The sequence below is a fragment of the Micrasema longulum genome, unplaced genomic scaffold, assembly GCF_059751315.1.
Source record: "Micrasema longulum isolate JH-2025_06_02 unplaced genomic scaffold, ASM5975131v1 h1tg001854l, whole genome shotgun sequence".
Taxonomy (NCBI): Eukaryota; Metazoa; Arthropoda; class Insecta; order Trichoptera; family Brachycentridae; genus Micrasema; species Micrasema longulum.
The window spans coordinates 326282-352006 of NW_028279028.1; the positions used below are offsets into that span (position 1 = coordinate 326282).

General features: G+C 35.4%; 1 protein-coding gene across 6 annotated transcripts; it reads left to right on the forward strand.

The window, feature by feature from the left end:
* The first annotated feature begins 1198 nt into the window (after nucleotides 1-1198).
* Nucleotides 1199-24638, forward strand: LOC148273738 (uncharacterized). Of its 6 annotated transcripts, none has more exons than XM_088238293.1 (13): nucleotides 1199-1440; nucleotides 3621-3868; nucleotides 5166-5393; nucleotides 6561-6740; nucleotides 7417-7640; nucleotides 8436-8564; nucleotides 12150-13373; nucleotides 13746-13878; nucleotides 15081-15184; nucleotides 17536-17627; nucleotides 18007-18516; nucleotides 22321-22549; nucleotides 24023-24638. In XM_088238293.1, exons 1-13 carry the CDS (start codon nucleotides 1290-1292, stop codon nucleotides 24105-24107), a joined length of 3537 nt encoding a protein of 1178 aa, XP_088094419.1. In that variant the 5' UTR covers nucleotides 1199-1289; the 3' UTR covers nucleotides 24108-24638. The 6 variants fall into 6 exon arrangements, with proteins under 6 accessions (XP_088094419.1, XP_088094421.1, XP_088094423.1 ...); XM_088238295.1 differs by having other exon boundaries at nucleotides 22396-22549; XM_088238297.1 differs by having other exon boundaries at nucleotides 22427-22549.
* Nucleotides 24639-25725: the final 1087 nt, after the last annotated feature.

Sequence of the window (25725 nt, forward strand, 5' to 3'; positions counted from 1 at the left end):
TCTAATAGTGAGTTATTTACAACTCGTTGAAAATGACCCTCAAAATTCAATATTTGGGTAAATCATAACAACGCAAATATTTATTTAAAAAAAAAAAGTGTTCATCAAAACACTAGCAAAATGGTTTATCATGCCCTTGTATAGTGTTCTCTTTCTTATGGAATAATTGGCCGAGGAGGAGCTTAGTAAAATAATCATATTAAGCCTTTAGAAACCGTAAAAAAATATTATGTATCTTTTTTGGGTGATACCGTGTATGTTGGATTTGATCCGACGTTTCGGCTACCATTGCAGGAGCCATCTTCAGGGAAAACTGTGTGTAAAAAAATAGTTACCAAAATCATACTTCATTAATATTTAAATTTTCTCTTGAACCAATTATTTCAGGAAGCTGAATTTTTGAAGCTACGAGAAATTTATCGCAAGTGGTGTCTAAAACATGTTTTAATGCACCAACATTTATTTTCTAAAATTTTTAATAAATGTAGTCAAAGATTGAATAGTTTACCTGAAATATCTTATTATAAATTCAGATTCATGCAAAGACTCTGATTTTTATTTGTTTCCATTGAATTTTTTGTTGAAATTATGGATAAAATCATATTTGTTATTATTTTCTTATTTTTGTCGAAAAAAAAATTGTGTTCTAAAATCAGCACATTTTTTTTTCTTTTTTATATCTATCGTATTCTTCTAGTAGCATTTTTTGAGATTTAAAATAAAATGTACACCTACACACAGACCATGCTTTGGTTGTTTTTTTTTTGTTTATGTAAAAGTATATTTATATTTGAAACTTATGTATACCTATTGTTAAATGCAATAAAAAAAATAAAATAATAAAAGTTTTATTATTTTATCACCCGCAAAACTACAAAGTACGTATCAAATTAGAAATTCAAAAAGGATTTTTTCATTTCAAATATCCAAACTAATTTGTATTTTGAAGTTTCGCTAATGGAAATTTCAATAAATTTAATTATAAACCAAGAATCTAACCTTCATTAAATTGATCGATTCAGCATACTATCAGTTTAGATCAATTCGAACCCAGTCATAATGTAAAAAAATAACACAAATATGGTTTCAAAATTTAATTTTAAAAAAATCCTACCTAGATAAATTTGATATATTTATCAAAGTTTACAAGAGTGCAAGTGTTTCTATCCGCTCGTAGATGGAAATGTCGTAATAGCACGTTTTCTATGGCGAGTTTTGAAGGCTGCGGGCGCTGTAAATAAATTGTGCGCCCACAAAAGACGATCTGAAAACTTCCAGCCCGTTTCAAGATGTCGAATAAGTCGTTAGAAAGTAAAATTCAAGGATTAGAAGAAAAATTGAGGGCGGAAAACGAATCACGGAGTAGAGATGAGTTCTCAGTACCCACTGTAGGCGGAACGGGCCCCCCAAGGCCCACGGGCCTGAGGCGTCCTAGAACGAGTAAGTCGATGTTTTCCGTCAAAATCGCCATATCTGTGACAGCCCATTTGCACAAATCCAATTTCGATCGCTTGGCTGTTTTGTTATTTTTATTGCGCAGAATGTTCCCTCAACAGTGAAACAATAGTTTTACAATTTTTACTATGTATATTTAAGTAGTCGCAGGTCACCTTGAGTTAATTTAGAACTTAATATCAGCAGCAGTCGTTTATTTCAACAAAAATAAAAATAATTCCGTATATAAGGAGCCTAATTTCGCAGGTAATCCTGCAAAACTGCCCCCTTGTGTGGGCGTGCACAGATTCAATGTTTATTTACAAGCGAGCCATATCTGTCAAGTGGCGGAATCACTGTATTTCTAAACGTTTTCCAAACACATTTAATTGATTGTATTTTATGAATATCACCTTCCTGATCCTCTTGGCCAAGAAAACAAAATTACGAAGCTAAAAAGTACTTTTTTGACTTTTGATATATAAATATTTTTTGTAATGTATACTTTGTGTATGCATTACACTAGTAGATACGGCACTAACCATCCATCTTAGTTCTACTCATTGAGGTTTCTGTATTTGACTGATATTTGGTGGGAATGAGTCATTTACGTGCAGCGGTGAGTAAATGTGAAGCGCGTAAATGGACGCGATGCACAATTTTGAATTCACGGTAAACTGGCATAGACAGTTAGTCTTTTTTTAATCTACTACGTGCATTGACATAGAGTAAAATATTCAAAAAGTAGTGACACGGAAACGTACCCATAGTTACTATAGTCCTTAAAATATAGCTTGATTATAATAATAATAATAATTATGGATAACTTATATAGCGCAATTTTTGTAATAAAATACCTCAAGGGCGCTTTACATGGTGATTCTATTGTTGAGTTAATTTAATTGAAGCTTTTAAATTTGTAATTTAATTAAAATAATTTATTTTGTTGTCATGTGCTACGGATTTATTCAAATGATTTAGAGAACAAGTGGGTTTTAAGTTTTTAAGTTTAGATTAGAATGACAGATGTCAGCAAAAGTGACAACATAACTTTGTAGTGACGTCTAAGGAGTGATTTATATTGGCACATGAAAAATCATTAGTATCTGGCATGTTAATTAATTTTTTTAATACAATGCTTGACATATAAATCAACATATATATATCAAATCAGCTTTAAAACTAAAAAAAAACTCAAATAAACCTAATTATTAACGACGTTCTTTCAAGGTTACATAATTTTGCAAAAACGTTAGAGATGGGACAAATTAATCAATGTAAATTGATTGCATAAAAAAATAATTCATTTGATGTCGTTCATGAAAAAAGTATAATTGTCTTATTTTTTGGTGAATAATTGTCTTGAACACACTATAATAGGCTTGTTTTTGCGTTTTTATATCAATTTTCGGAAATAGAGTTTCATGTTTGCATGAAAAAACTGATAGAATCGATTTGATCGGTACATGATCAGTGATCAGTACATGATCAGTGATCAGTAATTTCACATCACTATTGACATCAGTTTGGCAGCTGTCATTTTAATCAATCTAAATTTTAAGGACTATAGGTACTGTTTATTCAACCAGGGCTACATTCAACGAGCGTGCATATGTTACCACAAATTTAAGGATACTCATTTTTGGTACATAGAAAAGTTGGTATTTTAGCGTTAACAATCAACATTCGTTTTTGGTGTGTATCAACCAGGTTCTTTCCTTATAATTTGGGCCCATTTATTTCTTTTCACTGAATTTTTAGGAATGAAAAGATAATATTAACTCAAACAAACAAAAAACAAATAAACCATTGCCGTTTTCCCGTAAGGGTAGGCAGAGAGAATAGAACGCCGCATCACTCAATCTTTGCATACATATCTTGCCTTCTCTACATTCATACATCTTCTCACGCACGTGCGCCGATTATTATGACTACATACAAAATACGCGAGATAAAAGTGTTTTCTACGGCGGCGAGAGCGGTTCAGAATGGCACCGCTGGACACAGGAATAACAAGCAAATTAGCATAGAAGGAATAAAAAAATATTTGAGTGATATGTGAACAATGTCTATTCATTTTACAGTCCTCCTTAAAACAGGTTTCTCTGAGGAGGCCTCTTAAATTAATTTGGTATAATTTTTTAATTATAAATAAATTTTATTATAAATGTGCATTTTGTTTCCAGTGAACATGTCCAACAGATCGAGGCCCCAACACATGGACATCCCCACATCGCCACCCCTCTCTCAGGACTCGCTCGAGACAGAGAGGAAGCTGCGTGACCTGAAGATGAGCGGGAACCTGACCATAAACCAGCACAAGTACCGCTCCGACATCAAGGACCTCGAGCACTTGGGCGAGCTGGGGAACGGCACATGTGGACATGTCGTCAAGATGTTGCACAAGCCCTCGGGAGCCATTATAGCAGTCAAAGTAAGAACAGTTATTTATTCATTTTATCCGCACCACGACAGACCAGTGGCGTATTTATTAAAGCCCACAGGGCTTTCACATGGATGATTATTATTTTTATAATCAACAAAAAGTTAAAAAAATGCATTTTTGAAACACTGATCAATGTCACTGATAAAAATTATAAATAGTAATGGTCCCAAGTGCGATCCTTGTGGGATGCCTGATGGCACTTTTACGACTACTGATTGCGGTCTATTATTGAAGTAAGACATTTTTTTATATTTTTTTTATTTACAATTTTAAAAAACCCGTTAGGGTTACATTAGAAATTTAATATTGTCTAGTCATTTTATGTCTCAGCAGCCACATCAGCCACCTATGCAGATCCCCGTGGATACCTAAATTCCATAATTTATTGAGTAATATACTATGTGCACAAAGGTCTTTGAATAATCAAAACACGCTACGTCTACCTGAGTTCTTTCGTCTATTGCTTTTAAAACAGACTCTAAGAATACAGCAAGATTCGACGGATCTAAATTTAACGAAGCCATGTTGGTTCTCGATGATAATGTTTTTGACAACATTATAAAGTTGACTGTAGACTATTTTTTCAAAAAGTTTCATAACTACACATTTTAAAGAAATATGAAAAAAAAATATCACTACCCACCCCCACTAGTGCTGTTTGATAAACTTTTAACATTACCAACTATCGAAGATATTATGTTGACCCGATCATCAGTTTTTACATTTGTATAAGGTAATGAGGAAGTTCAGCCCTATGGGAAATTGGATATAAAAAATGTTTTCTTACGTGTGGTAAAAATGATATCATTAAATTGTATGGCAAGTTTGTTGAGAATGTATGTTTTTTAAAAATAAAAATGAGCTACTTTGAATGACGTCACTAGTTCGTATGAATCAACCAATGATAAGAGTGTTGTGAAAGATTTACGGTTTACGATATGTTAATGGACCAATCCGCAGCACTGCCAGAAGAAGCAGAAGAAAATACAAAACTTAAAAAAAATCATAGCGCTGATAATACGATAAATATTTGATTTATTTTGGTTTATTTTAATAGTCTATTAATTGACAAATAAAAAATATTAAAAAAACTACTGAACTTCCTCATTGTGTGTTGGGGGTGTAATGATTGAACGAAGAGATAGAATCTTTCTACAGCCATGTTAATATTTCGGAGATATAATTAAACATATATCATTGGAATTGTAAAAATCCGCTCTCAATGTTTAATACATGTTCAAAATTATTAAAAAGATATATTTTTTTAACGATTCGACTTTTTTAGCAAATGCGGGTATCCGGCAATTTAGAAGAGAACAAACGTATTCTCATGGACATAGACGTTGTTCGACGGTCACACGACTGCCCGTACATCGTGCGCTGCCTCGGCTGCTTCATCACCGAGGCCGACGTGTGGATCTGTATGGAGCTCATGGCCAGTTGCTTCGACAAGATCCTCAAGCGCCTCGGCGGACCTGTCCCCGAGGAAATCCTCGGGAAAGTCACAGTGGCGGTATGAACAGAACGACTATTTCTAATCATGTTAAAAAACATAATTTCTTTACCAATTGTACAGTTGTAGGAGTACTGGCAATACACAAGATTTTAACGGTCGGCATTTAGTTTTTACCGAGCATAGATTGGAGTTCCAGACAGCACAAAATTATTAGATTTATATCAGTGTGAGCGGTAACTGTTTTTATAGGTAATCTACAAAAAATGTTCATAAATTTGTATCTACATAATTGATATTTTTTATCTCTGCTTCAGCTGAAGACAAAATACTTATTTTTAATGAAAACAATTACCAATAATCTATCAATTTATTTTCAAACGACAATTATTAACTTTGCAATATACATGTATGTAGCCATATTCTCCAATATTTTAATGCGTCACTTACAAAAGTTTTTTCAAAACACCATTTAGTAAATATATATAATTAACAACTACAACAACAACAAACCATCACGCCGTTTCCCCATAAGGGTAGGCAGAGAGGATAGAATGCCACATCACTCTATCTTTGCATACATATCTCGCCTCCTCTACATTCATACATCTTCTCATGCACGCGCGCCGATTATTCCGACTTTTGACATGTCCATCTTCAAGTATTTGTTGAATTTGGTCATGCCATGTCTTTCTCGGTCTTTCCCTATTTCTGCATCCATCAACATTCGCATTGTAAATATTCTTAGCCGTTCTTTCGCTGTCTATTCACTCTACATGTCCAAACCAGCAAAGAGCTCCTTTCTTGATTTTGTTGATTACCCTTGTCTCAGCCTTACATAATGTATGGATCTCAACATTTGTGCACCTATCGTGCATAGTTTTACCACACATTCACCCGAGAGATCGCATTTCGACAGCATTTAGCCTACTTTCATCCCTGTTTTTCATAAGTCCATACTTCACTCCCATACATCAGGTTTTCCATTAAGATTGCAACCCCAATGTTGGCATTGAGCGATTCCTTCTAGAAATAAATAATGCCAAAAATAGCCATGTGTGTATCCAAAGACATGGTGTGGCGTACTACCCTATAGGGAAACGGCATGATGGTTCGCTTATATCTCCGCTAAAAAGCTGTGTAAATTCTCTCAAGAGTCTTCAGATGCATTTTTTTTCTAGAACTTAAATTCTTTCCTTATTTGAATAACATAATGTATTTTTTCAGACTGTGAAGGCCCTGTCCTACCTCAAAGAGCATCACGGAGTGATGCATCGCGATGTCAAACCCTCCAACATTCTGGTGGACGGCCGCGGGAGCATTAAACTGTGTGACTTCGGTATCAGCGGCCAGTTGGTAGATTCAAAAGCCAAAACCAGAAATGCGGGGTGCGCAGCGTACATGGCAGTAAGTACCACATTAATTATAATTTTATGTTTATTTTTTCTCTGACGAATGTGTGGGAAATCAACATATGACAGGGCTACGAATGATGAAATCAGGCGAGAGTGAAATCTGAAAAAAGTATTTGATAAGGTTAAGAAAAAGGCACTTCGATGGTTTGGTCATGTAGAACGAATGGATGGTGAAAGAATGGTAAAACAGATATATATACATACATCACATACAAATAATATAATCACTAGATCCTCAACACATAGACAACTTAAACAAATACCACTTTCGGACAAAGGGATTTTGAGTATTATTAAATTAAAATCTCTAACCTACTTCCACTATCTATTAAAACAATTAGTAACGATAAAATGTTTAAAAAGGCTATAAAAAAATGGATAGGGGGGCTAAGTAGAAATAAAATGGATTGTCTCATTCATGGAAGTGTGAAGTGAGATAGATACGATCTTTATATCTAGACAAGAGTGGACTAAAGGAAATATTGTTTATTTGGCTGTCTATTTATTTTTTCTAAGCTTTGAAACCGGTCAGTAGAAAAAATAAAATAAGTGGTAATAATCAAAGTTCTTTTATATTTATTTTATCATCCCTATAAACGTTTCTTTCTTGTGACCATCCTTGTACGTTTGTTTCTTGCGATTATCTCTATGAATTTTGTCTGCTCCAGCCGGAGAGAATCGACCCGCCCGACCCCCAGAAGCCGGACTATGACATACGCGCGGACGTGTGGTCGCTGGGCATCTCGCTGGTGGAATTGGCCACCGGCATCTTCCCCTACCAGGACTGCCACAACGACTTCGAGGTGCTGTCGAAGGTCATCGGCGAGGACCCGCCTGCGCTGCCCGAGAACCAGACCTTCTCCAAGGAGTTCAAATCCTTCGTGGGACAGTGGTAACTCTACTCATTCAAACTCTCTTTTAATGCTTCAACATACTACCGCCCTAAGCATAAACAACCCACTTATGTAAAGGGGTTTCCGAGAGAAAAAAGTTTTTTTTTAAGCTGTTCAAACCAAACTTACTGAAATATTTTAAATAATAAAGCATTTGTAGGATTAGGTTGTTGCGGGTTGGAGCTCTTACACCAGTTGGAGATTGACAGAAGACACGAGGTTGCTGTTTAATGTGTATTTATTACATGGCGAATAAGATACAGCACTTGGTTGTGTAGTGTGAGCGTAGCGGCGATGATGTGTCGAAGTAACTGTACTTGAACTACATTCTGGAACTGTGCGACTGCATGGAGCAGAGTCTTCGGGCTGGCTGGACTGACTGACGCTGACTTGTCGACTGAACTGAACTCGTTGGGCCGGCTGATGCTGAACTGAACTGGGCGTTGACTGCGCCCTGTGGACTCTTTATAGACCGCGTTCCCTTGTTATTTGTATCTAGATGGTAGGGACGGTGTTAGTGTACTGCAGGACGATGTTCTTGTGTTTCGCAGAATATAGTGTATTGAATTCAATAGAAAATGCTGATTTGCTTCTTGGAGTCATCGCCTTGTAATTTCAGGTGAAATTATTTAGCACATGTGGGTGTCAAACATTTTACTAAAAGTTATTAAATATTTGTATATAACCATTTGCCGACTTTCCTATATCTACCGGTTTTGAGACGTGTCCGTTTCTTCATCGTAGTTGACTCAGTTATATGTAACATTGACACTGACAGCGTGTCTCTGTTCCAGCTTGACGAAGAACTATCACGACCGGCCCAAGTACGCGCGCCTTCTGCAGCACGCCTTCCTGGAGAAGGCCGATTCCTCCCCGGTGCGAGTGGACACCTGGCTCGCTACCGTGCTGCCGGCTCCGCAGTGGTAGGTATGCATGCCTCATCCCTGTAACTGTAACACTAACCCAATTTACCCACTGTGCCATTGGCAGCACCAGAAATTCTAATTGTACGCTGTAGACACCAAAATATATGCTGTTTACTCCGAATGTCATCTCTATGTAACTGTAAAAATGTCAATGACTGCGAGCGTCATCTTGAAAGACACTAAGGGCCCGAAATTAGCAAACAAGGTATCCTGTGGGCGTAACCACTGGCATATGTACCCTAAGAAAAATAAGATTTTCTAATAAATTTGTATCTGAGCGAAAAAATTTTCTCTGTGGAATGCAAATTTAATCTTTAAAAATTTAGCCTGAGATAAACATTGGAGCCGAACGGACGTCGTGTCGCTAGAGGTATTGTTGATACATCTTACGAAAACTGTGTTTTTGTGCATAGTATAAAATAGCGTCTTCGCTAGCCTACTTCCTCTCCTTAAATATGTTGTAGACCATACATAGTCCTCATTTTATTGTGACACTAAAATATGTTGACCGCAATCATCATTTCTATTTTGACACTAAAGTATGTTTATTGCAATGAGGAATTCCACTGTTTTCTATTTTTTTTTTTCTATTAGGGTACTATTTAACTAAGCAACAATTTTTTTAATTTTTTTTTGTGCGTTATTTACAAAGATATGATTTTTTAAAGTTACATTTATCAAATACCGCGCCAAATGACTGTAATCAGTGTGTCACTTTTCAGTAGTGATGTCATGAAACGGTTGGCGTTCTTACTTTCACTGACCGCGGTAAGTTGTATTTTTCCAGCCAATAACAAAACTGACAAGAATCTATGGAATATTGCTTTGATTACTTCATTTAGTTGATCGTAATTTGCTCATTTCCATGTTATGGTTGTTTTTACGAACGTTTCGATTTAGAAAAACCTAGAAAGTTGACATAATCTCTGGTTGAAATGTCAAATTATACAAATTATACTCTTTTTTTTCTATGGTCAAAATGTTCCTTACAAGGTGCGGGGGCTTTAAAGCGGAAACCGGAAATACTACACGTAGATATAAGGAGTGAAGTCATTATTTACGATTTTAAAATGAATACTATTTTTAACATTTTTCATTTATTTTTGCGTGCGTTTTTGAGATATTTCTCCATAAAAATTAATAAGAAAATTCAATTTGACCATAAAAAAATGTATTCTTGCTGGAAAATTTTGAAACCCTTATGTCAACTAAAAGTTCGCTGTGTTTGTTACATATGTTTTTTTCTGGTGGTGCCAATTACAGGTATTCCCAATGTATTGATTCGTAGAAATTCATGCATGGTTCATATTATGAACACTGTTTTAATTCCTGTATAAATTTAATCCATGTTTTATCTTTGTTTAGTTAAAAAAATGGGTTTGTGTGCTGCGTGTGTATGATTCTAATATTTGAAATAACATAGAAAAGTAAATTAATTACCATTACATTACATACAAATTCTTGCTGTAAAATATCTCAGACATCGGTGTTAGGACCTTCAGCATGTTTGCAAATAAAAAATCTGTGGAAAATCACATTTCATTTCATTTATTTATTTTTAGTTACATTGAGAACATTACAGAGTATCCAATTAATTCTCAACACATCACAAAATATACATATCAGATTTATTTAATAGAAAAGAGAAAAGAAAAAGTAAATTGTCATGTAAAATTGACATACATACTTATTACAATTTTGAAATTGCCCTCCTGAGGTAATCCCACCGTCATGAAATATATCGAAATCCGAGGCGATACAATTGAATAACACGATTGCTCTACCTACCGGCATAACCATTGGCAGGTTGGTTCTGCATCGTGGTAGGTAGAACAACCTGTGCTGCCTTTGTCAAAGATAATTATCAGGGACAAATAGACCGAATTCATTCAGAATATCAGAATGATGTATTTATTTTCTCTTATCTATTATTCTCTATTTAATTATACCTCAGTGGAAGATGGTAAAAATATTTAATTGATTCTAAAATCAGTTGATGAGAAAAAAATGATGACAGTTTTTGGCAAAATACCTGATGTAAATAAGTAAATCAAACGATCTGTGAATTTTACTCAGTATAGAGTAAATACCTAATATGTACAAACTGATAACATAAATGTAAATACCTACGAACTATAAAAAGAACAGTGATATACTGAGACATGTCTTAATTGTCATTCTCTTTTCCATACCCAGTGGCGCTTAGGGCACTGCATTTGTAGACCAAATGCAGCGTATTTTGACCATCTGTTATGTGAAAGTAAGGCATCGGTCTTACGCCGCAGGCACCTGCCCAGGAACAACAAAATATTTCAGTTCAGAAAACTTTTAAAATCAATATTTCACATCCACCCTGCCAGGAATCGAACCCAGGACCTCAAGAATGGCAGGCGAACATGTCAACAACTACAACCGAGGCGGATTTATCTCCACTCGATTTTGAGTCATCGAGTCGAAAGCACTCGTCCAAGGTTCTGGTTCTATTTTACACACTGAACTGTATTCTTCATCTGCCTGGACACGGAAAAGATCAGAAAAATATAATTAAAAAATCGCATATGAGAAAAAACTTAACCTGACAATTTAAAAAAAAAAATTGCGATCTTATGATTTATCAAATATTTCAATTTTGGAGCCATTTTCTTTTAGTCTTACATAATTGGAAAGTGAAAAACAATTTGTGGTAGGGCGGGATTTGAACCTCGGACCTCCTGCTCCGCAGTCGGCGACACTACCCACGGGACCACAACCCGTTGGTGTGAATGTCATATATTTTTTAGATCTATAAATTTGAATACATAATCAAAGAGCCATAAAATAGATATAACATTTTGTACATAGGTTGGTTTTTACACTTAGTTTCAATAAGGAAATATCACACACTACGATTACCGATAGAAATATATGAAATGGATTTAGAGTAGTTAATCGTATTTTCAAATCAATATAAATCTTGTAGAGAAATGTTTTAATACATAAATATAAAAAAGAAATTCAATAAAAATATGTTCGTAGAAAAACGCGACGTGTTTGACCTTGGTTTTTGTGACGTCAAGATTCATGAAATTGTTCTACACAATTTTCAATGGCAGGAACAAATAAATATGAATCGTGACGTATGAGGGGCGTGGCCAATGGAATGACCGTTTTTGCGGGAATTCAGAATTACAAATTTAAAAGTATTTTTTATTCTACTAATAATTAGCAAAAAAATATTTTTTTTACTGGACAGTATTTCATAGACCTTTATTTCTTAAAAAATGTAAAAAAAAGTGATATTTCCCTATTGGGATTACTTTGAAATGTCTGATTTTTAAATTTTCTTTCTGTGTGTGTGCGTTTATGTTTTTAGTTTTACGTCATTGTATTAGGTAACTCAGTATTTTATATTAGTTTAGTGGTTAACCTTTACTAACTAAATTAAAATAACAAATCACTAAACTTCTATGTTGTAATAAGGTTCTTTTGACAAACTTAATTCTAGGTAATAGTTGATTGATTGAGTGATTGAATAAGAAGAGCCGGACTTTAAGGAGTTGGGATTTTTTTTACCTAACCTAACCTATTTGTTTTATTCATCAGCCAAGAGACTCCGCCAGTGGCACGCCGTATACACCCCGGCGCAACAGAGGACAACCCTCTCCTTAGTAATAATATATCGCAAACCGCGCCTACTCTCAACGGATCCAACAGCTTACACTGCCAAGCTACCAACGGGCTAGCCCCAGCTCACAACGCTCCCAAAGACGAAGCGAAATACCGAACCAACGAATCCCCAAAAACATCGCCCGAATCCGAACGGCTGAGGGACTCCCAAAAGACGAGCCAGGACTCCCCCGACAGGAGCCTCTCCGAGTCCAGCAAGGCCTCAGCCGCCGATCAAAGTTTAGCCTTAAGTCTAGCCAATAGGGTATCTCCGCCAGCCGACGAGGGCGAAAGCAGCTCTTTCAGCTCTATGACTGTCGAAGGCGACTCCATCAGAGACGTAAACATGGCGTCTATTGAAAACCTCAACTCCAAACAGCTGGACGACAAAGAAAACACCCGAATCCAAAGTCCGGCTGCAGAAAAACTAGTATTAAGGTTGCAACGAAACCCGACGCCCGAATGCTACAACGGATCCAATCCGAATGTCATCAGACATAACCAATACCCGCCGGTGTTAGACAATTCTCCTAAAGAATGCTATTTACAACATCGAGTTAGATCATTTAGTAACACAATGGTTTACGGCAACAATGGCAGCGAACGAAATCTCCCCCCGCGATATGTAGCCGGGTCTCCAAACACAAAAAACTACTTTGCGAACTTGGAAATTCGGAGTCAGCCATTTTCCGGCGGGGGGCCTTCTAGTTTTGACAGCTACACCGATACGAATCATGATTCCGGAGACTTCCACCCCGGCTCGTATAGCAGAAACTCTCCGGAAGTTTCTAAAATACAATTCTTCTCTCCGAGTCGAGGCGGGAGACCGCCGCCGCCGATGCACCAATATTCCGGCGAATACGCGAGAGAATCGCACCAAAACGTGATCTCTCCGCCCAATTTAATTCTCGGTAGAGACGGGTATGAGAACGTGCCGGAAAGCAGGTTCGCTCCCAATTTCAGGACTGATATTCCGACAAACTACTTCACTTCTACGGCTGTGTGCACCATGTCGAGGTTTGGTCCCGTGCCCGTACAGCAGAGAGGCCATTTGCCTGTGGGCGGAGGCTACCACCAGAACCCCGGGGGAAGCTGCTCACAACCCACCAGCTGGGAAGACTATGGAGAGAAGAGACTTTACCCTCCCTATGTCCATGCAAGGTAATATATTATTTATGTTGTAGGCAGTAATTGTTAAAAAAAATTACTAAATATATTTTTTTTCAGTACTCTCCATTTACATTTTCCCTTAGAAAACCTAATTTAGGGGTTTTACTGTATTCAATTAATTATTGTTATGTAATAAGTGCAATGGGCTAGAGAAAATATGGCGTCATAACTAATTGCAGTTAAGAAAAGCACTAAAAAAGTAAGATAGGAAATTTAATTTTTACAATTCCAAATACCTTCTTTTCTTAAAACAAAAATTTTGTCATTTAGTCTACACATTTATTGTATTTTCAACACGACAGTGAATAAAAATTTAAAATTGTTATCAGTGATATGAATTGTATCGAATGTATGTGTCTGTAGGCCGCCAGACAAGGGATACAATCCAGGGTTATGGTCTCCGCAGCCCGTGGCCCGGAGATCAGCCGTGGCCAGCCGGGAGAGGGAAGAGAGGGAACGCTGGAGGACCGGAGACACTCCGCACCATCATCCACAGGTGAATCGGGAGTTGTCATGCTCACCCTGTCTGCAATCAAGTGGGATTAAGATTATTTATTTTTTTACCATTTCAGACCTGAATTAATTCACGTGGATACAAAAATCAATTTGTATTCTGTTTGTACTAAAAAATTTCTTTAATACTCTAAACTGTATTAATTATTTAATGTTAATTTTTAAATAAATAATGATTGTTCTAATACTCCAGCGGTATTTCTGGTTGATTAAAATCATAAGAAATATATTAACAAAACACTTTTTAGGTTCCCCTTTAATAATATAAAATTGAAAGTTACACAGTATTCCAGTATCACCAATGACATGTTTCATATGTTTAGTCAATCAAATAAGTTTAACTTTAGCGAAATGTATTTAAAACTTGCCTTAAATATCATTTATAAGGACGACAGGAATTCACCCCAAATCAAATAAACCAGCCAGAAGCCGCTAGCTGTCAAATAAAAAAAAAACAAACTTTTCTTTGTAATGCTGACTACTAAAATATGCAGGAAAATAAGAGTACTTAGGGATATCAATAATGAAAAAATAAACTCGGCGCTTTTTAATTTTGGCAGAACTAAATAAATCTTAAATATTGTGTAAATTTGAATGCACAATAAATGTGTCATTCTTGTGAAATTTAGTAAAATTGTTGTAGCAGGTAAAATAATAATAGAGTTCAGTGCTACGGGAAATTTAATGCATTTTTTTTTTTGCTTGCACGCGGTAAAAAATAGAGCATAAAATGGTGTGGTGAAGTTTCTCATAAATGTATGGAAACATTAATAAAAATTAACTACTTTGAACTACGTCGCAAGTTCTTCTGAATCAACCAATCAACTGCAGCGTTGTTTTGTGTTGTGATAGATTTTCGGTTTCTGGGAAGCCAACTCACCAATGACAATTTACGTCAAAAGGTGAAGTAATTTAAAAATTACAAAACTTTAAAAAAATCATAGTGATGATACATAAAAATAAATTTTGGCTTAGATAACAAAAAAACTACTGAACTTCCTCATTTAGTTGAGTTGATGAATCTCACCCACATTAATAAAGGTTTCAGATTTTTTACCTTACAAAACATGTTATTAGCTCAGTAAATGACTTTCACATTTACTTCTAAAAAGTGGTTTTCCTTTCTGATGCATCAAATGAATGCAGTCAATTAATGTAAATTATAAATGAACCATTGTTGTCTAGGTGCAGGGGAACACGAGCCCCATAGTCCTGCAGAGGTTCTACCACCAGCAGAGCCAGAGGAGAAGCAGAAGAGATTTGAGGGATGGAAGTCCAAGGCAGAGAAGGTATTGCTCTTTGAATTATCTTCACTTCCCTATCCGAACCCATTTGTACTACGATAGGAAAATATCACGTATTATGAATACCAATCAAAATGTGTCAAATGAATTTAGAATAATTAATTGTGCTTTCAAAATCATTCTCAGTCATTTGACCTTGTGTTTACTGCTATTCGTGTCGCCATTATAATTATCCTTAGGAATTTTCCACCTCAGTATCTTTGAAGGCTGATTTCAGTGAGTAATAGCCAATAGCCTATTCAGTACTACTTTTTTGTATTATTACGAAAGCTTAGAGTCTAGCGCAGTTTTTAAAGTTACTCAAAAACTAAGGAATTGCCTTTTTAGATTTTTAATGTTAAGTTGAAAGTTCAAGTCTGACTCGCTCGAACTTAAATTCTCCAATATTTGAGTTTGTCCAAATGTTCGTAGACAAAATACTGAATTTCACCCCCTCGGGAGTCATTAAGATTAACAAATTACAACAGAGATAATAACCATAATACACGCTTCACGTGTAATGATGGCTTGGTAGTACCAAAAGTATGTAATAAATATGGAAATAGAACTCTCAAATATTTAGTACCTAGAATTTTTAAATTTTTACCAAAAGAACTTAAATTTAACTCACATTGTAACAAGAGCAAAATAAGAGAGTGGCTACTCGATCAAGAGTTTATATATGAATAGTAGCTTAGGTGTAAATATTTTATTTTTTCATATATTTTCTTGTATTTAAAAAATAAATTTATATATTATTATTTGTATAAACATGTTTATTCTGATCTTTCCGGCTGTTAATTTTTATATGTTATTCATTGTTTTTATAAATGTAAATAATATTATTAAATCAGTATAAATATAATCTTCACCAACAAGCTACAAAAAGTGGCTTGGTGGGATTTTAGTTTTAGTAAAAATATAACAAGTGAAATTTTTTTAAATTGTAAAAATGTATAATTATGCTATTAAATCAAATTATACCATAAAAAAAAAAAGATGGAGAATACCTTAAACAAGGGAATATGGAAGTCTAGGCATTTACAGGGCTTATGACCTGTCATTGGCTGGTTTAAGTGGCCACTTTACACACTGTAACATTCACCATTTTGCCTATGTTTGAACATCATGGACAAACATTTGGACAAACTCAAATATTGTAATGAAACCAACTGGTCCGAGAAGTTTAAAAATTGAAAAATTGTTTTCAGGCGTTGCCTAGTATGTGAAATGATTCAGTCAGATGATTCTCTTCACAACAATAAAGGTTTCAGCTCTTTAACTTCACTAAAATCAACAAATGGAAGAATTGAAGAAATATGGATGTTCAAACATAGGCAAAATGGTGAATGTTACACAGTGTGTAAAGTGGCCACTTAAACCAGCCAATGACAGGTCATAAGCCCTGTAAATGCCTATACTTCCATATTCCCTTATTTAAGGTATTCTCCATCTCTGTTGTAATTTGTTAATCTTAAATTCTCCATTTTAGGTCAAAACTTTTGTAACATTTATTAATGTTACGAAGCTGATTATTTTACGAATGTTACGAAGCTGATTATTTTGAGTTACAAAAAAAAATTCCTGAAAAAACCTTCCAGGAATTAAGAAAAATAAATTAAGAACCGATCCGTTTGAAAAATTTCATGAACCCATTAAATAAATCAATACAATTTTTGTTACCCAATAAGTTTAGAGGCTTCTCGGTAGGACACAACTATTTTTTGAACAGGTTTATTTTACATAACAACATAACCTTATTCTCCGCTACCTATGCGAATCGTGGCAGGGCCCAAAACAGCAAGATACTGAGTTTTGAGAATAGGTGTCTCAGAAGTATCTCGGGTGTGTAGTGGTTTGACTTTGTGAGGAATGAAGTAATAAGCGAACGGACTCAGCAAACTCCAATGACAACTGTCATCGAGCGGAGGGTCGGCTGGGCCACATGCTGCGGATGCCTTCTGAGAGCCTTAACCAAGCTTGCCTACTTTACAAGGCATCGGGTTCTCGGCGTCCTGGACGCCTACTGCTGACTGTTCGTACGCGATGCGACTTGACTTGGGAGGACACACAGGGGCTGGCAGCCGAATGAAATGCATGGAGGCTCTTTGTGGACACCATATGCTCCAATTAGGGAGCTGACATGGAATAATGATGATAATGATATTTTACACACATACATACAAAGTACATTTATTAATTAACAGTTTATTGTAAGGAGGTATTTCTTCAGTTTTTTTTTTCATTTGAAGATCTTCCATGTTAATAATGGCTTTCGGGAGATTATTGAACAATGAATGTACGTACATTGTACGATGTGAACATAAGATTCATGAGATTGTGTTTGTATATTCAAGTAGTGTTAGCAGAGAGGCCAGTGTGGGACGCTCTCCCGAGCCCCCGAGGAGGGCGCACAGAGATCCGAGCAACACTAGAACTGATGGCTCACGTAAGTTTATTTATTATCATTTTTCTGTACATTTATTTTTCATTTTTAAATGACTTGATATCAAAACATGGTGATAATAGATTCGACCAGTTCGTTCCCTTTGCATGCAAAATCAATATCCAAAGTCAAAATTTGCGGGGTCAGTAGGGCTAAGGAACTTGATATTTTAAAAGAACACTGATTTGTGTCAACATGTTAGGTGTACAAATGAGTTTCTGCCGTTTTTTTTGTCGTTGTCAATAACAATTTTGACGGCTATAGCTTGCCGGCCATATTCGTATCTTTGTAGCCGTTAGTGATTTAAAAAATAATATTTAAGATGTTTAATCAGAAATGAGTTTCTTATTTACACTCACCCAAGTATCTCTCTACCATATAGCACATCGAGACCAGCAGGCTCTACGCGAAAGGCTAGAGAGGGAGAGAATACCGACTGAATCACACTTGCCAGAGAGAGACACACGGCAATCCTTCATGGATAGAGATAGGCAACCCGACCTCATTAGGCCGCTTCACAGGTACGAGCGAGACGCACGATACTCCCAGGAAGACAAGGACAGAGAGACCTCCATCAACACAGCCAAAGAGAGATTCGAGCTCCGGAACAAGAAGAGAGAGATAGAGAAAAGGGATGAGCAAAACGGCGACTACAGGAGCGACAAGGACGACAACAGCGACCGAGATAATCTCTACAGCCCGAGAGAGAGATTTGAATACAGAATGCAGGAAAGGAAAAACAACAAAGAGGTGTATCACCATTCGCGAGAGAGAGAAAGGAGAGAAGAACCGAATGGAGAAGTGCACAGGGGCGAAAGGGACGACAGTAGTGGTCCCAGTCCTCTCACTCCACGAAAGCACGGAAAGGCCCATAAAGACAAAGATGATCAAGGTAGTGTGTTACTTCTTATTAATAGCTTTATCAATTATAAATGTTAATTCAAATGGAAGACAGAAGGAAAATGGAAGGAATATAATTTTCTCTTTAAAAATTAATAATTATATTATACAAGATTCTATATTGTGGCTGCAAATCTATCACAGCGTAAGTCATGTGACTATTTTAATTTACCCTCATTCTGGATCAAACCTTTAGCTTCCAGAAAATTGTAAAATTGAATGCGACGCACTGAGCAATTGTCCGAAATATATACAGCCTTTCTATTATGGGCCATAATTTCTAGTTGATTAACTGTCACTACACGACTTTATGGCATACACGTTTTTACATATTAACAATGCAATTTACTATAAAAATTCACTGAAGTGACCGAGAATAAAAAAAAATAAAAATAATTTCATATTAATGTTGTTTCTTAACGGACGGATAAATTTTGACCTGTGGTGAATGTGATATAAAAAAGGCTTAGGATTAATCTGGCAAGGCCTGAAAAAAATACGATATAAGGGATATTAGAAACCCTATCTTGGAGCTACCGACAAATAAATTATAATAAACTTACGTCAAAATGGACGCCTTGCACTTTTTACGGAACTACAATTTTTTATATGGATAATTTTCTGGTCGTCTTCCCACAAGATTTTTGACAAATGGCTGAAGCACACAATCTAGCTTTCAGATTCCGTCGCTAGGTGGCAGTAACATTGCCATACGTGGAAAAATGGCTGCATAATTATTTTACAGTACCTGTCCGAATTAACGTGTTTCACTATGTGTATTAATATATCAATGGTTGATGCTGTTTTTGTAGAAGTTTTATGACTCAGCTAACAGATTTGCAGCAACAGTTGATTATATAATATATTCATACTTCCCAATAAATAAATTACAATAAATCTCCATTCATCCAAAGAATCGTGAATCTTTTAAAAGTTAACTTGTATATTTCTCTAGTGAAATCCTTCATACAGCGATTGTTGTTAGATTTCTTTGAAGAAATATTAGACAAAACTATAGAAAATATCTCTAGTTTTTAGATCAGAAATTCACAATCATTTCCACCTTTTGGCTTTATTATTATATCTGCTCTTAGATTTATGTTTTATCAAATATCATATTATCACATATTGGTCTTACTTATAAATGTTATTTTCTTATTCAAACTGCCGAATCAGAAGTCAAATTATAAGAAAATTATTATTATTATTTTAAAAAAATTATACATTAAACGCCCAGAGGGCTTTTAATTTAATTAGCTACATTGGAATTTCTACAAAAGCATACATTTTGACTATTGCCATTTTAAATTGCGTTCATACCGGTTTGAGTCTGGCATAAGCAATCAGTGTATCTTTATGAGGTAGTAAATACATATTATAATGTGTATAAATTTTATGCCAGGTTTATAAGTAAGACCGAATAAAAAAAAACTCGTAATTTACGCAGAAATATAATGGTAACATAAAAAGAAAACAGAATTATATTTTCATATCATGTATGGGTGTTAACATAGTTGTGTTTGTTTTTTTTCCAAATGAGAACAAGAGAACACAACAACAAAAAAATTACAAGAAATTAGTCAATCATTTATTATCTTTATTTATTTTATAAACACCCAGAGGGCTCTTACAATATATAGTTAAAAAGTACATTCAGTATTATAGCAATTGACACAAAATAGAATCATAATTATTTCACTAAAAAGTTAGTTATTATAATAAAAGAAAAAGGAAATAAAGTGAGATGAATAGAAATTAACAACACATTAAAAAGAGGAGAATTCCCTCAATTGAACGCAAATGAAAAAGGTGTCGGAAACGCTCACTTTCGTCTACTTGATATTGCATTTTGAAGGCTTGTAATCAAATAAAATAATACATAATTATTATTCGTTATAGACAGGTAGCCTTTGCTGATGCGCCTATATTTTGTGTGCTGCTTTTAGTCTGCGTTCTTCCAAACGGTTTTTGAACTGGTTGACTGAAATGGAATGGCCAACTAGGCTTGGCAATTTATTCCAGTTTGCAACAGATACAATTTATGTCAACACCTAATAGCCATATTTTAACTACACTGGTGTCCGAAGATATCCATGTTTACCAATATAATATAACTGTTTTTATGTACAGCAAATTTACCCTTCTTAATTTTATGTAAAAAATATTTGTTGGAATTAAGATTTTTAGATTTGATTCCAGTTAAAAGAGGGGGCATACTGAAAGTAGCTTATATTCTGCTTGGATTATCAGTTTTTTTAACTGTAAATTCATCATGTCCATTTTTGCACATTGAAGTACATAGCTGTGTAATATTTTCAATGAAATGCCGTATTCTGTCACCGATATGCTTTACTATATCTAGTTATACATAAAGGGAATTATGTAGATGGTGCGCTTTAAAATATTATAACTCCACACGCCTTCATATATCAGTCTGCTTAGCTTTTGTATACTGTACACATTTCTAACACAAATGTAAATGATGATAAAGTAGTAGAAATGACATTTTTGTAACAAGCGAGACCTGCTCCTCGATCACTATTCTCTACAAACTTGTCTGTAAAAATAACGAATACGTTGACTCGAATATTTCGTATTAAATATTGCACCCCGAAAATGATAATTGCACAACTCAAAAACTAATTTTTACACGAGAGCACACACATTCATTCGCACAAGCAAAGGCGCAATTTCAAGTTCACTCGCTTGTGCCATCTAGTAAATGTTTTCAGAAATAACGGCATAATGATCATTGTGCCACTATTCTAACATGAATATTTTTGCTCTTGAGGCTACGATTATGCCGTTGATTTTGCAGAAAGAAAATATATATAGGAACATTTCATATTTAACTTAAAAACAAAATGGACTGTGATTAAGTTATTTGAAATTTTGAATTGAAATTGAATTCAGTTTAGATTTAATAATATTTTCATACTATAATAATTTCTTATGCCTTACTCTGAAAAACAGGAACAAAGACGGCCGTTTTATTCAAAATATTTGCACAGTTGTGTCTTTGATTCATCTCATCTTGTGAAATGCTCTTCATGAAATGGTGTCAACAAGAAATGTTCCTTTTTGATATTAATGTAAACAATTGTAATGATTTATTTTCAACAAAATCAACTTTGATTATCTTGCCAGTGAAGTTGTATTATTTTGCTTATAATGTCACGAAGCTATTTCTGTTGAGAGCCACGCGCCCCGGCACCATATAACCCCGAGTTGACTGTATGTATTGTATTCCTAACATGAGTTTTTGTTTGCAAACCCGTAAATGCCCATTTCGCACACCCGTTGACTGGCTATGTGTTGTGTGAACGTGACTTTAACCCGCGCTAAACTCGGCCCGCCTATGGATCTCTGCTACTATCTACACTGGTGCCTATGGAATTTGGATTTGTATCACATTTTCTTTTTCTTCTTATTTTATCCGTGTTGTATTGTGTCACTTTTCAATATCTTTTATCGCTCACCTCGATCGCTTTATCACATATTTGCTTGCTTTTTATATTGGCCTTGTCTTGCATGCGGCACATTCAAAAATCAATATTTTCAATCAATATCTTTGACTCTTAAAAATTTGCACGCACGAATGCGTACCTCTTTTTTTCAAAACATTTTTTTGTGTATTTGTGATTTGTTTTGTTTGCGACGTAATTGTTGGATCATCCGAATTTTTGTATCTCTGCACCATTTTGATTTTTTTAATAATTTACCATGGAAATGATTACGCTGATTTTCACGCTGCCGACGAAACAAAACAAATTGCGACGATGCAAAAAAAAAATAGGCTGGTTAAATTCGATAGCCGGTTTGGTGAAAAGGAGGTTCACTTCGTATGTGAAAATGCATTTGGGTGGATCAGGAGTGCATAGTGAGAGGGGAGGAGGACACAGTTCCAGGGATGGAGTTTGCCGCTCCGGAAGGCTCTCATCCGGCCAGCGGACAGGGGCGGACTGCGAGGACCCCATACCGAGCCAGCGGACTAAGGAGGGACACACCTACGTGCCCGCAATGAGGTGAATATCATTTTTTTTTACATTTTGAGTTTGTCCATATATATTTTTTATATCGACCGTGTTCAGGTTAAAGGCAATTTAAACCAGTTTTAAACCAATTGCATAGGTCTTATAAATATTCCTGGAAAAATAATTTAAGTCGATAGACGTTTGCAACTCAAATCATTTTGCTAAAATATGATATAATATGGATTATATAGACTTATTTTTCTGTACATAGAGCCAGTTTGGTAGCTATCTGCTTTCTTAACTCAGTCATTCCCAAAGTGGTCTATATCGACCCCCAGGGGTCCATGATAACCTGCAGGGGTCCATTGCTGTGAAAAAAAATTAAAAATTCGGGGTCCATGAGATGAAACGGGGGTCCACGATGATGGATCCTACTAAGACATTTAGGTACGCCATCACCAAATTTTTATAGTAATTGTAATAATACACAAAACACGGATAATTTCTTAGAAGATACTTACGTAATATTTTTTATGCCATTTTATGAGATTTATGGTTTTACCAAATTGAAGACAAACATTGAAATTTTGCTATGAAAGCATGAGGCTCATCCCTCTTTAAAAGCATTTATTTTATGTAAAAATGTTACTAGATTTTGTGTCATTTTAATTAATAAAACTTAACATATTTTTTTATTTTTTTAAATAGGAATTTTAAAGAAATTTAAAGAACATTCAAAGTTAATGAACTTCTAAAAAAATGTTAAGAAAGTGGAGGGTCAAAAGGAGGACCAAAAACAGAAAACATAGGCAAATGGTCTATGACACAAATAAGTTTGGGGACAGTCTGCATTACGTGATGGATTAAACAACCTGCGAAGTAAAGCAGACTACAATAAATAAATAAGACCTATGCAACTGGTTTAAAAAACATTTGAAATAGTGAAATCGATTTTTGCAAAATTATGGTTTAATATTTCTGTTAACTAATTATTCGTCCCAACTCAACACGGGACTTCTGGTCCCACGGAGTTGGGACTTATGTCTAAATAAATAAATGTTTGTAAACTAAACAGGGTCGATATTATTTGTTAATTATTTTTTGTTTGTAAACAATGACTGGATTGGAGTTAGTGGTGTTACCACTCCCTGTGGTCTCTATTGGTCGCGTTCCTTTGTTCTTCATGTCTCCGTAGTAGGAACAAAGTTATTGTACTGCAGGACATTGCTCTTATGTAGACTGACATTTTACGTACAATACTGTTAGTCTTGTAGAATATGATGTACTGTATCCAATAGAAAACGCTGAATTGCTTCTAGCGGTCGTTGCTCTATATTTTATTACAGATCATTTAGCACTTGCCTGTGTCATCGGTCTATGTACTATGACCCCCACATCTAACATTAGTTTAGAAAAATAATAGTTCAGAATTACTTGTTTTGCTATAATATTACCATCGCTTCAGGATGTAGAGATAGAACTATAAATGTAGAATCTTGAAGTAAATAAATTGAATATTTGTAGATACGGAGTGCCGCTGCCGCCGCCGCGCAGAGCCCCCGAGTTCCGCAGCCTCCCGGGCTCCCCCCTGCCCGCCCGGCCTTCCTAGCCCCGTCCCCCACTGACCGCGCCCGTGGCCACCTAGCTAGCCCCCACCTAGCGACACCCAGTGACACCTAGTGAGCCGGAGAAACAGACTCGTAGACTCACACGACAAGCTGCCAGCATTATGCAAAATGACTCCAACAGCACTTGGAATAAACCACCTTACTAGTGTAATTGATATTTGAAGTATCGCTTTGTGCGAAATTTGTCTCAAATTTAGTTCGACCAAAAAATAGGGTCTTTTCGCAAATCGGGAATAATGTTAAAAATATATTCAATATTTATAGCGGATTTTTACGATTCTAGCGATATAACTATCAATGTGCGGAAAACAAGTCTTCATTCATAATTTTCCATTTTGAAAATTCTCCGTTAACGCCATCTGTTATTACAGCCGTGTGCGTTTATAACATACCTTGTGCACAACACAAGGGTAGTATGGGGCAGGTAATGTCACACGTGTCGTTTGTCCCATAGAGCGCAAAACATCTAATTTTCTTAAAACTAAAAATGAAAAAATGAAATGCAAATAAAATGAAATTAAATGAAAATAATAATACCGTTACTAAAAAGATATATTTCTTTTTTTAACACGTTCGTGGACACTTTTTTTTTTCATAGGATCCACTTATATGAACACATATCATAATGAAAGTTATGAAATTTATTTCAACAGAGAGGGAAAACATTTTTGAGAAGAGAATACGGAAGTCTAGGCATTTACAGGGCTTATGACCTGTCATTGGCTGGTTTAAGTGGCCGCTTTACACACTGTGTAACATTCACCATTCTGCCCATGTTTGAACATCCACATTTCCTCAACTCTTCCATCTGTTGACTTTTTGTGTGAAGTATCATAACTTTAAAAAAATGTATATTTTACTTCCGATTGGATTAGTTGTTGTTGATAGTTTGAAGTAACTTATTTAACTAACATACTGGGAGACTTTTGTCGCTGACTGTTTTTTATAGGGACACAATATCTCCTTCTTAAATTTAATTACTTCAGTTTCACGTAGGCTATAGCCGTCATTTCCTAAATGAGAGATTTTGACCGTGAACATGTTAGTGTGAAAAGACCCTTTTTTGTATTTATTATGGTTGAAATGAATTTGCTTTACCCAAATATTTAAATTTTGTAAATAACTCACTATTAAAAAATGGGTACTAAGTTGTGGTACATTGGGGTTCAAACCTCGGACCTCTGATCCGTGACAATAGTCGCGAGGCCACAACCCGGTTCAACATTCAACGTGGAATATTTTACTAGTGTCCAAGTGACGATTGTTTTAAGAACGTACTAACCTCATGATGCGTAGTAAAAGTGTTGCATATTACATAAATATTGTCGGGCCGATGCCAAAGTCACAAATCTGCATTTTGAATTGTTTTGAGAGAACTTAAAAAGATAGTTTTAAACAGTACTAACTACTAAAACAACCAGTTGCAAATTGTGTAGTAATACCAGATATTTAACTGTATTATGGAACAGGGTAGCTGGATATTAACTGTATTACAACTGAACTAAATTTACGACATTGATGTATAATAAATAGACACGTTTATTCCTGTAGTATTCGCATATCTCTCAAGATACACGTACGTTGAAAGCCCCACCTATT

Coding starts and splice junctions, on each gene's coding strand:
- LOC148273738 (XM_088238293.1), top strand. CDS start 1,290: ATGTCGAATAAGTCGTTAGAAAGTAAAATTCAAGGATTAGAAGAAAAA. Junction 1,441..3,620: donor CCTGAGGCGTCCTAGAACGA/GTAAGTCGATGT, acceptor TTTTGTTTCCAG/TGAACATGTCCAACAGATCG. Junction 15,185..17,535: donor GGAAGTCCAAGGCAGAGAAG/GTATTGCTCTTT, acceptor TGTATATTCAAG/TAGTGTTAGCAGAGAGGCCA.